This window comes from Saccostrea cucullata, unplaced genomic scaffold, assembly GCF_032062105.1.
Source record: "Saccostrea cucullata isolate Sc308-1 unplaced genomic scaffold, CSIRO_AGI_Scuc_v1 ctg413, whole genome shotgun sequence".
Lineage (NCBI taxonomy): Eukaryota > Metazoa > Mollusca > Bivalvia > Ostreida > Ostreidae > Saccostrea > Saccostrea cuccullata.
In genome coordinates, this window is record NW_026927571.1 from 112790 (window position 1) to 124782 (window position 11993).

Here is an 11993-nt window from a genome sequence, read left to right on the forward strand (position 1 = left end):
CTGGTGATAGAATGCAGGGGAAATATTCCTCACCAGCTCATAATTTATTAAGGAAGCATAATAATAAACAGGAAAAAGTAGAAATAAAATTGATGTAAACAAACATAAAAATCTGTATTTATTTACTATATTTTTATCCCATCAGATCTTCAAGCTGATGAAACAAGACAGCTACCCCAGGTTCATTAAATCAGAGATGTACAAAGTCTACCTCATGAGAGAAATGGAGGGAAAGCCTCTCCAGCTACCAAAGCCCGAGGGGGAAGAACAGGGGGGAAAAGGAAAGAAAGACAAGAAAAAATCTAAAGACAAGGACGCCGAGGAGAAAGACAAGGAGAAGAGACGACGATCACTGCTCCCCCTACCCTGGGGAAAAAGTACGCATCTGTTACAGTGTAAAAATACTGCATCAAAAACACTACATTTTATCTTAGCAAAAATAGTGTTGATTTCTTCAAAATAAAGCTCTTTTGCTGAATTTCAGATTCAGATGTATTTTGATTTTGATCCTTAGATACTGCTATAAACACCAATGTACTGATTAATTTTTCTGAAAATGCATACTCAGATAGGATCACTTAGCAAGTAATACCATGAACTTAGGCAAAGAATACATGATAAACTATGGATATTAAAAGTCTTTCATAAAAAATAATCAAATTAATGTTCGTTATTCCAGAAACCAGTAAACAGAATCTCAAGGTGACCTCCGACACAGACCTGAAGAAACAGAACAAAGAGAAAGAGAAGATGTCGGTGTCGTCGTCGGCTGTTACTAAGGAAGTGAACAACAACCTGATGTCACAGCGCAAGCCGGCCTCGGGACCCGGGATTGACCTCAGTACCATGAGGAAAGAAGTCCAAGCTAACACCAAAGAGGTTAGTAAGCTCGGCAGGCAATCTCTCTGTCTCCCAGTTATTGATTTTATTCCCAGGAGTAATGTAAGAGCATCAGGTCAATAATGAACTTATGAATGGTTCTTTTTTTTTCTAAGAGAGCTTGCAAAGCTGGAATGTGATCTGAATTTATAAAGATAATATAATGAGAATGAATGAAATATTTTTTTTTTTTACAAACCTCTCTGGGAATTTTTTTTTTCTCTGTCATGAATTAAACATAAATTAATAAGAATTGGCATGAAAAAAAATCCCTTAGTGCTCAAAGGTCCTAAGTGCCAAGTATAGCTATAATATTTGCAGCCCTCCAAGTGATGGCTTCTCAATATGATAAAAAAATTCTCTGATATTTTAAACAAACAAAATAAGAATTGAATCCTTTGTACAGGTCAAAGACAAAGATGGTACAGAAGAGAAGAACATGAAGTTCTGTCGTGTGATCCTGCCCGACGGATCCACCACTGTGGTGTGTACCAAGCCGGGTCAGAACATCCGCACCGTGCTGGGACGACTGTGTGAGAAACGGAGCCTCTCCATCGCAGCCGTAGACGTCTTCCAGCTGGGGTCAGACAAGGTGAGAGCTCGATAAATTTTGTAGTGAAGGTATTGTATATGTTGTAAGGGATACATAAAGCTCGATTGATTTTTAAAGTAAAGATACTTGGAGAATCTCCCAGATATGTAAAGCAATAATAGTGAAAAGAAGGCATTGCTGGATTTTGTTTTGATTTTTATTTTAACATTTTTTTTAATATAATCTTTGGATGATCCAGGTTAAAATTTATATCATTGTTTTTCAGCCTCTGGATTTGGGCGAAGACATTTCCACACTGGGGTCAAAGGAGGTCATGATCGAAAGACGTGTGTTGTTCCGTATGGATCTTCCTCACAGGAAATCAATCGGAGTCAAGGCCAAGCCCAATCGTACAGTCCGTGATGTGTTCAAACCAATCCTCAACAAATATGGCTTTAAGCTGGATAATATAACTGTTCAGTTGGTAGGTTAACAAGATGGAAGATTGTAAAGAGAAAGACAAAAGATAATGGACTTAGTACAGGCAGCATTAAATGTAAAGAAAGTGAGAGAGAAAGAAAAGTTTCCCAAATGGAAATCATGGATACCTTTTTGGCAGATTTTTGAAGAACAAATCTGACCATGTACAAAAAAATATATCCCAGACACTCTGTATGTACATAAAGTGTAAATAGTCAACTGTGCATACCATTGTACAGTTATAAACATTTATGTGTACAGTCAGTAGAAAATTATATTACTCCCAAGTAGAGATTTTCCTTGTAACATCACATTGGGACAATGGACGTTACAAAAGAAAATCCTGCATAGATTGTTCATAGCTCCCCCTCAAGTCAAGAGCTGTAAATATCAGGCTAAAGGTATTCCAGATTTCTATTCCAAATTTTCTACATTTGAATTAGAATCCTCAAATTTTTCTGTTCTCTCAAACTTAAATAATTTTTTTCAATTTTCTAAATGATTTTCAGATTTAAGTCAAACTGTAAGAAATCACATTTTGTTTTAGTGATTTATGAGCTGTATAATGAAAAATTACTAATGGTGATATTTTTTTATTTCAGTCAGGACAGACAGGATATGTAGACATTGACGAACAAGTCTCCACCATTGATAACCAGCGCGTTGTGATCTCAACCATTGAAAACTCAGGATCTCAAGGTAGGTTCAATCTCCAGACCATTGATCATGCATCAGTTTGTCATGCCATGTTTAGCATAGTTCATTTTGTTCATGTAATCATTGTCCTATGTATCAAATTATCACTCCATTCATCATTCCTGCATATAAAGCGACTAACATCATGAAAAGACCATGTAAAATCCATTAAAATTTCATATCAAATCAAACAACAGCAAAAATTATTAAAATGGTGATTTTTTTAGTCATCAGAATCATTTTTCCACATTATCCATTATGATTTTCATTTTTCCATCATTTATAATTGATAATGCAAAGAGGTTTGAAAAAGAAATCACTTTAGTCACATTAATCTAAGGGAGAGAACTCTTGGAAAAATTTTGGCATCCAGTTGGCACTGGCTTGAAAGATGTGGGGTACATTAAAAAAAAAAATGCAGAAGGTGGAGGGAGCTAATTCCTGCATGTTATTCAAGCACCTTTTAATCACCACAATAAACCATTCACGCTTTGTTTCCTCATTCTAACAAAGGGGTTTTTAATACATGTAATGCTATTAGAATTTCACATACTTGACTGAGGCTTATAAAAAAAATAATTATAAATAAAAATATGATGGAATATCAAGGACATTGACTGGTTTATTGTGGAAGAATTTGTCCTGGTATTTTGTTTATCGGGAAGCACGCTAATTGGAACAGGGAAGAAATATATAAAAGGGCGGCAGGGAAATATTTATGTCTGCTTTACCTCTGTGTTCCAGTTGGAGTGCCGCAGCTTGCACAAAATATACAATATATTAATTTTTTGCACTTTTTCACAGGAGTTAAATTGAGATTTTAAGAAAATGAGGCTTGTGAAAAGTGATTAATGTATATACTGATGCAAATTTGCACATGATTTTTTTATGACACATTTCACAATTTACACAATTATCATAATAATCATTAACATTTTAAAGGCTGGCAGAAAAATAATCGTTCATAAATTTATCTATACTCTTTCACCTAATTTTAATTTGAAATTGACTTAGGTCATAATATTTATATTAAAATTTGCACCAAGTTTATCATATGTATATATGTCACATCTAATTTTATTCTCACACAAACCATTAAAGCAACTGACAATTTATTGTGGCACATTTTGCATCGAGATAAAATCAGAGCACATTTTAACATATTATAATATTGAAAAGAACACACAGATCTAAAAATTTATGTTATTCATTAGTTAATTTACTGATAGTTTACAATGTTAGATTGAATTTGTTGTCTGAAAACAATGAAAGAAATACAAAATTGACTCTTGTTGTTTAAGCTTAATAATCCCTTTGGTCAGTCATCTATTACAAATTTTACTTTAATATGATTTTTTTTAAAAAATCTAAATTACAGCTAAAATTTATGCAATATCACTATACTTTGCTGTGCAAAATTTGAAAGAAATAACCTTTCAACTTCACAAATTTTTAAGGGAGTAAAAATCCTTAATCCTAGGGACCAAGGATTTCCCTTCTCAGAGGGTCAAAACACCCTTAAAGAAATTCAGTTTTCAGACAACACATTTCAATCTTATAGAGGAATACCACTAATAAACTAATCTATTCACCTTTTTGCATGCCTTCATTTTGCTAACAGCTAGTTCTAGTGATGGCTCCACATCTAATGTCTCGCCAATGGCCGTAAAATATCCCCCCGATTTCCACGTCGACCCCCAGAGCTGCTCGATCTCTCTGGATGCAATCACCAATCGTATCTTTGAGGATTTATTGAAAGGCAAATCCAAGAAGGCTCATAATTTTGACGAACTTGGAATTTTAGATTTGGATTCGCGGGAGAAGGTAACTAGACAAGCTTTAGAGTCGTGCAGTGACACGGATGAGGATGATTTTTATAGCTTGTCTGACTAGCCCTACACTAACACCTTTTATTTTTTTTGTGTAGACCTTTTTTTTTTTGACTTGAGTGAGTGCATTTAGCAATCGCCTTGTTTTTGTTGTGCATTATGCAATTTTAACATTGATTTGGATACCTATGGATATAATGCATTAAACTTTGAGAGAGAGAAATTTTTACTGAGCTGTGGACAGGAATATCATGAATATGCATTGGTTGTGAATCTAAACCTATGATCCAATTGTCTTCATTTTCAAAATGTGTTCAAAAAATGAAAAAAAAATTATGAAGAGCCATTTCAAGTCCTTGTGGTCACTTTTCTTTCGGTGATGGGCAAACTACTGTATGATAAGACCTCTTGGTAAATGGACATGATCGTCTGGACATATGTGAAACATGTAAGTCGTGGTTTTTTATAACATGACCTGATACATGTATCTATTTCCTGTCACTTCCTATAGCTTCAACCTCAATGACTCAATCGTAAAACTCTCACTGAAATCTCAAAAGTATTAAGAACTACGGAAGCATGCAGGAAAAGACTACTCCAAACACTACAGTACTTCAAATGGCTAGCAATGTCTTGCATTCAAATTCAGATCCAAGACTCAAAGTTTAATGCAATGTTTTCCAAACTCCAATGACCTTGAATGTGCTTTTACATTTCCTTTTTGAGAAAAATATTAAATAATGCTTTTTATGTGTGAAAAGATGATCTAGTGTGGCACAGAGTAAGTACAGTGGGTTCCGTTTAAACGGATAGTCAGGTTGTCAGAATAATTTTATCCGTATAGCCGAATATTGGAATAGCCGATTGCAATATTTTCCGTACAAACGACAGATCTACAGTACATAAGTAACAATTTCAACATGGTTGTATTACGTACCTGTACTTTCGTTTTCGTTTGATGAATGTACCAAGTCAGAAAATGAATTATTTCACTTAATTTAATATGATTTTGTATGAATAATTTGTTTTTAATTGAAGTATAAAACTTATTTCCATCTTTATATATTTATTTAGCACCAGGCACCTGTTTACATTCATCCCATTCGTTGATGGCATCCATTTTGGAAAACGGAAGTTGATTGAATACATAACTATATTACGTAAACCATTTTTTTCCGGATTGCTGATCAATAAATAAAAAAAAAAACGTTTATTGTTTCATCTTTATTTGTACGTTATATCATTTTCAAGCACATAATAGAGCATAAACATATTGACAAGCACATCAGATTTCAAAGCACTACAACTAAGAACAATTAAGTAAAATACAAACAAGAATAAAATATGATAAACGTAAAAACGAAAAATGATAAATTAAAAGTCAAACATATTTAACACAAAGTAGTCACTGCTTAGTCACTGTTTCTTTCACTTAGTCTTTATGGTATCCAGTTTATGAATTCGGTGATCTTTGACTGTTTCTTCAGGTTTTCGCCTAAACGCTCACAAAGTTCTTCCAATGCGTAGAATGCACTAAAGTCCTCACAACCATTTTCCTCCAGGAAGCGTCGAACATTGGAGAGGGATTCGTTTTTCTCTGTTGAACTCACAGGCAAGGTGAAGCTCTTTTCTTCATCGCTGACTTCTTCTTCCGGGGCTCTTGTCGTTTCTTCCTCAATGAACTGTGCGCAGATCTCATCGTCTGTAATTTGTCTGTGGCACTCGGTATCGTCGTCGTGGTTCACAAACTCAAGGAACTCTTCTCTCTCCATACCGTCAGGTATAGCTGGATCTTCCTCTGGCATTTCTTCTGTGCTGTCGGAATGGAAACCTGCCTTCCGGTAACAATTCACCACTGTACTTTCTTTAACTCCCCGCCATGCTTTACTGAGTAGATGCACTGCGTCGAGTAATGTAAGTCGTTTAGCAATGTCCGTCGCTGTTGAGATGTTGCCGTTGTCGATCTCGCTGACCATTTTCCGTATAACCTGTGATCTGTAGAGGGCCTTCAAATTCCGGATGATTCCTTGATCACATGGCTGGATGATGGACGTCGTGTTTGCAGGCAGAAACTCGAGTCGGATGTTGCTAAGTCGATCGGCAGCGTCTTTAGGATGGGCTGAACAGTTGTCCACGAGTAGAAGAATTTTTCTGTTCTGTCGTACCATGTCTCTGTTGAAATCCGACAGCCACTGCTTGAACAAGTCACCAGTCATCCAGGCATTTCCGGAACTCTTGTAGATCACCGGTAGACTTTTCTTCCCGCGGAAACACCTTGGGTCTTTGCTTTTGCCGATCACCAGCAGTCGACGCTTGTCTGTTCCGGTCATGTTCACTGTCACTAGCGCTGTCACTCTGTCCTTTGCCTTTTTGGAGCCAGCCAATTTATCTGTCTTGAAAGTCAACGTTCCATCAGGAAGTGCTCTGTAATAAATCCCCGTTTCATCGGCGTTGTAGATGTTCTGCGCCTCGTAATCTTTCATCAGCTGTGGTAGGACATCTGTTATCCAGCGATCGGCTGCGTCTGTGTTGGCGTCCTTCTTTTCTCCGTGTATCTTCTTGTAGCTGATGTTATTTCGTTGCTTCCATCGGGACAGCCAGCCAGTCGTTGCGGTGAAATCGACGTTCATTCTCGCTGCCAGGTCTTCTGCCTTTTCTGTTAGGACTGCGCTGGTGACGGGGAGATCTTTGGTGCGGGCCTTTGTGAACCATTCTGTAAGGGCCCCCTCAACTGTCGGTGCCTTCCCAGACCTTTGTCTTTTTCTTTCTGGATTAGCGCTAGTTTCGTAATCTTTTCGTATCGTTTCTTTATTTTTTGAAATAGCGCTAATCTGAGGTTGTGAACAACCTAACTTCTTGGCAATTTCTGTTTGGGGGACTTTCTGCTCAAGAAGTTTAACCGCTTCATACTTGTCTGCCAGGGAGAGATCTGTTCTTTTCCTCTTCAGAGCCATGGTGAGAATGATGAATTTAATTTTCAGACGTATATTTATACGGGGTGCTTGTGATTTTAATTCTTAAAATTGCACTTAAAAGTGAACACATATTCAAATAAATGACCAAGCGCTACCATTTAATAGCGCTACCATTTAATAGACGGTCTAATTCTGATAATTTTAATTTAATGTCCAAGCGAAGTGTCATTCGCAAACTGAACAGTTCAATAATTAAAATTTCATGCCGAACAAAATTGCACACAAGCCAATTATCAATGATCAGAATTAACACCAAAGCCGGTCATCACTATTGTTATCAAAACATATCGATCTACTGTGCCCACTGTTAACACAGGTAAGGTGCTGGCCGTTCAGCCGTGACTAATCCCCTCATTGTCGTAATTTGAGTGAAAGTGTCAAACTTGTGTAAACAAAGGATTTACATACGGAAGGTAGAGGTGTGAACAAGACAGTTATTATGAAAATCACTATGATAGGCGAAATTTTTGTATCAGATAAAACGAAAATCCGATATTTTCCTATCAGAATTTCAGGTGAAATTATTAATAAATATATAAGAAATGGTTTTGTGCTCTGATATTGTATCAGATTAGCCGAAATATTCGTTTAACCGCTATCAGATTAAATGGAATCCACTGTATATATAGCTTTATGTGTGCAGTGTCAGTATAGATAGACATCGTAATGTGATTGTAGCCACACTCTAACACCTGTGTTTTGCATATAGCTTCAGATTTAATCAACTTTGTGTGTATAGCAACACTGATATATAAAACAAAAAAATACCAAAGCTTTTTAACTTGTAAATTATAATCTTGATCTTTAAATATGCTTATTTTCCTTTTAATATGCAATTTTCAGTGCAGTGCATAGATTAAAGATTTTCTTGATGACTCAGTCTCTACTTTCACTTGTGGATATTTTTGAATAATTTTCTTTTTTTTCTCCTCTTTTTTTTACTTTCTTTTTTCAATGTCTTATGATTTAAATTATACATACAGTATTTTAATCATGAGAAAGTGCAATACATTTAATTTTGAATATTTTGAAATAAATTTTTGGAGATACATGTATTTTATACATTATTTTAAGATTTAAAGTAAAACTGATAAAGTTCAACTTGGTTTAAAATATTTGACAAAGGATATGAATAACTTAGGTTTGAATCATTTTTAAAAAAGTACACACATTTAAAACTTTTTATTTGACGCCGATTTGACTGTGATTTAACCTTTTTGTTTTTTCTTCCAATAGGAAGCCTTGAGAGGAACAGCCGACGATCGTCCATCTTTGGGTTTGTTTGGTCTGCTGAGAAAAGACTCAGCATACGGAAAACAGGCGTCGGAGCTAGCAAAGACGAAGACCCGCCACAAAGTTACATTTAACCTGCAGAAAAACCAAACACGCAAGTCCTCCAGGGACCCAGATGGTAAGTTTAAAATATTCAAAGTGATACGACTCACAGCATTTTTTTTTTTTTTGGCATTTTTAGTTTTTAGAAAGGAGAAGATTCTGTTTAATAATTGATTTTAAAAAGTAAAAAATTCTTCGATTCTGTACAATAATTTTCTTCCTTTGATTTTCCAGAGGAGAGATTCCTTGAACTGTTAACTAAAGCACAGAGCAGTCGTATGGACGATCAAAGGGGATTAGGAACATCAGCTTCGGAAATTCCCGAATTTTTACGGAACAAAGTGGAATATCCCTCTGGAAGGGAGAGTGCTCCTCCAATTCTGAAACACGATAATAAATCTCACCGCAAGGGAATGGTGGGAAATCCCGAAGACTACGTGCAAAACGAAAACGAATATTTTACGTCGTACACACGGGGTCAGGTGTCGATGAGACCCTCCTCTGTTCCAGCAGATTCATTTCAAGATCACTCATCCTCTCAAGGAGTTATGGACTCTAACGACGACAGTTATTTTGTGAATCAGGACCAGAGTTTTAGTGCTGATGGAGTGCTACCGTCGTCCAGTGAAGCGGACATCTATTTTCAGACCACGGATCCCGACAGTGCTGACTTTGACGATCCCCGATTGGCCGAGAAAGGCTTACGGGACCTGGGCTTTGATTACAGTTATAACATGTATCAAGCTAAGGCCTGGGGGTATTCTCGACATAGGCCCACAGGACTCTCACCTACAAGGCAAAAGAAACAGACGCCCGTTAAACAATTAGTGACATCCAATGAAAGATTCTCGCTAGACGAGGCTGCTCTTATGGACAATAGTAGGGATATGGACAAAACATTAGTGGCGCCGCAATTGGAAGAAAGACCGAATTCTTTACCGGCAGCCATGGATCGCATTTCACCGAGAACATTTAATTCACCTGTAGTGTCACCATTCGGAGCTTATGCGAGAAACTATGTCGGTGAAAACACTGTGAATCATTCAACTCCGAAGGCAGAGTCTGTGTCATCCCGATACTCTAATCATAGATCAGCATTTTACACGCCTGATGTTCACGTGGGATCACCGATCCCAGGGAATTCGTCTTTCAGTGGAGATATGAACGAGTCTCAAAAAGCCATGATTATAGACCTGGGGAGCTCTGATGAAAATGTCACTTTTGTATAGTATCTTTAGATTTGTCAGGTTTTAAATTTTATTTCAATTTCAGGTACTTTCTTTTTTTGAGTTAGTGCTATCAGTTTTCATTGTGCTATCGCTTTTGAAGTACATGTAATTTTTTTTTACCGACTTTGTTTTAAACTGTACAGAATAACCCTAGAGCAAATCATAGATCTAAGTTTTTAAAAAGTCATTCTTCATAAGTTTATTGCATTTAAAAAATGTGATACATGTTAAAAAGAAAAGTAGCTTTAAAAATGGAATATTGAGTATGAATATTTGTGTAAAAGATGTAAATGTGTGAACCTGTAATATTCAAGTCAACTGCCACTCACAGTGAATATGTAATATGGTGCTAATTTGTGTAGTCATTCTGCATGTGTGTAAATATTTTGAAACCTGAAAGTATGAGTGGTGTGTATATTGTCTTTTTTTTGTGTAACAGCAAAAGAAAAAAGTATTTCTATATTAAATGACCCTAAAAATGAATAAAAAACGTAAGCCATATAAAAATAGTGTTGATTTATTGAATGTGATACCAATGACTTAAGTTTGTGCTGAAAATAGGAGGACAAAAAGCAACTATTCAGAGCTAAAAATTGTGCATTAATCAGGTAATAGAAATGTTGATTATTGTATGCGCTGGATTTTTCCTGGTAAATAATTTCTATACAAAGAAGGCATGTGTGTGCAGGATCTTCCTGGTAATAAAGGCTTTCTATAAGCATGCCAGAATTTGCAATTTTCTAAAGAAACCTGCATTTTAGAAAGACTCAATTAGTGGAACGTAATTACAACTGCTTGACAATCGGTGGAAAGAAAATGCAGTATAACATTTATACAAACATGTAGCTGCGTACTTATAATGAACTCACAGTGAAATGATTTTCTAAATGGTTCTTAAACAAAATGTGATCAATTCTCCTTTCTTGACATTTTGCTATATAGGATATTACTTTGTGGATATAGCTCTTAATATCAGAGATTTTCTGTTAACTTTTGCTTGTGATAACAAATTAACAGTGGAGAACAATGGAACCAAACTCATTAAACAAAATATGAATCCATGCACTTACATCAAACTAGATACACGATACAATACATGTATACCTTTTACCAGACGTTTGACATTTAAATACAGTCATCCTACTTTTTACCATCCTGCTAAACTGTATTCCTACTTTTTACCATCATGCTGAACTAAACTGTATTCCTACTTTTTACCATAGTGACATATGCATGGAAGTTTATCAAAGCATACCGGTACATTTGAAAAACTTGAACCTTGGCATTGATCATGAGCTTCCAGACAGTGGGACATAAGTGTTTCACATACACAATTTAAAGCTGCTTCGACACAGATTTGATTTAAATATTTTCTCAAATTTTCTTTTCAATTTCATAACCTATATGTTGCTATAGCATATCATACATAAATATATAAAATTCTTATTTTTTCTGGAAGTTATTTAATTTTTCATTGATACACAACAAAATTGCTCCTTTTCTTAAGATCTAAGGATAAAGTTAAAATTTTTGAAAGTGTAAGGATGTGTCAATCAAAGGCGTCTAGAAATTCCAAATTTCAATACTTTTTAGGAAAAAAGATGTTAATTCTATTTTCATATGAAATGCTATCATAACATATGTCATGAGATTATACAGAAAAATTAGGAAAATATTAACATCAAATCTGTGTCTACGCACCTTTAACATATAGGTAATAAGTAGGCAGAGTTGTCTCCTCTTTCATATATGTACATGTATATCATCAAATTTATAACTCACATACTGCTTATAGTGATTTTTATTGGAATTCATTGAAAGACTAAGATACTTCACAAGAAAATATCTATGCCCAAATTAAATGCATAAATTGCATTTAACGTTTCCTCTTTCTCCTTTTCTTTTGAAAAAAAGTATATATCACATGCAAGAGCAATACATCATTTAAAACATAACTAATTAAGATATTGCAGCACAAAGACAGATTGATTAATTAATTGTAAAAATATCATCCAGCAAAGAAAAAGTTTACAAAGCT

At 35.4% G+C, this 11993-nt stretch overlaps 2 protein-coding genes across 2 annotated transcripts in view; one reads left to right on the forward strand and one right to left on the reverse strand.

Annotated features, from left to right (window-relative positions):
* The window catches only part of LOC134274815 (uncharacterized), a 65609-nt gene extending 55153 nt beyond the window's left edge, over nt 1-10456 (forward strand). The window contains 8 exon segments of the mRNA XM_062757051.1: nt 146-377; nt 680-879; nt 1286-1471; nt 1698-1895; nt 2494-2590; nt 4209-4411; nt 8628-8802; nt 8961-10456. Of these exon segments, the coding sequence (XP_062613035.1) occupies nt 146-377; nt 680-879; nt 1286-1471; nt 1698-1895; nt 2494-2590; nt 4209-4411; nt 8628-8802; nt 8961-9955 (2286 nt within the window). The 3' untranslated portion in view covers nt 9956-10456.
* LOC134274805 (tigger transposable element-derived protein 6-like) lies at nt 5207-7797 on the reverse strand. The gene has a single exon (XM_062757041.1). It carries the CDS (start codon nt 7368-7370, stop codon nt 5856-5858), a length of 1515 nt encoding a protein of 504 aa, XP_062613025.1. The 5' UTR covers nt 7371-7797; the 3' UTR covers nt 5207-5855.
* Nucleotides 10457-11993: the final 1537 nt, after the last annotated feature.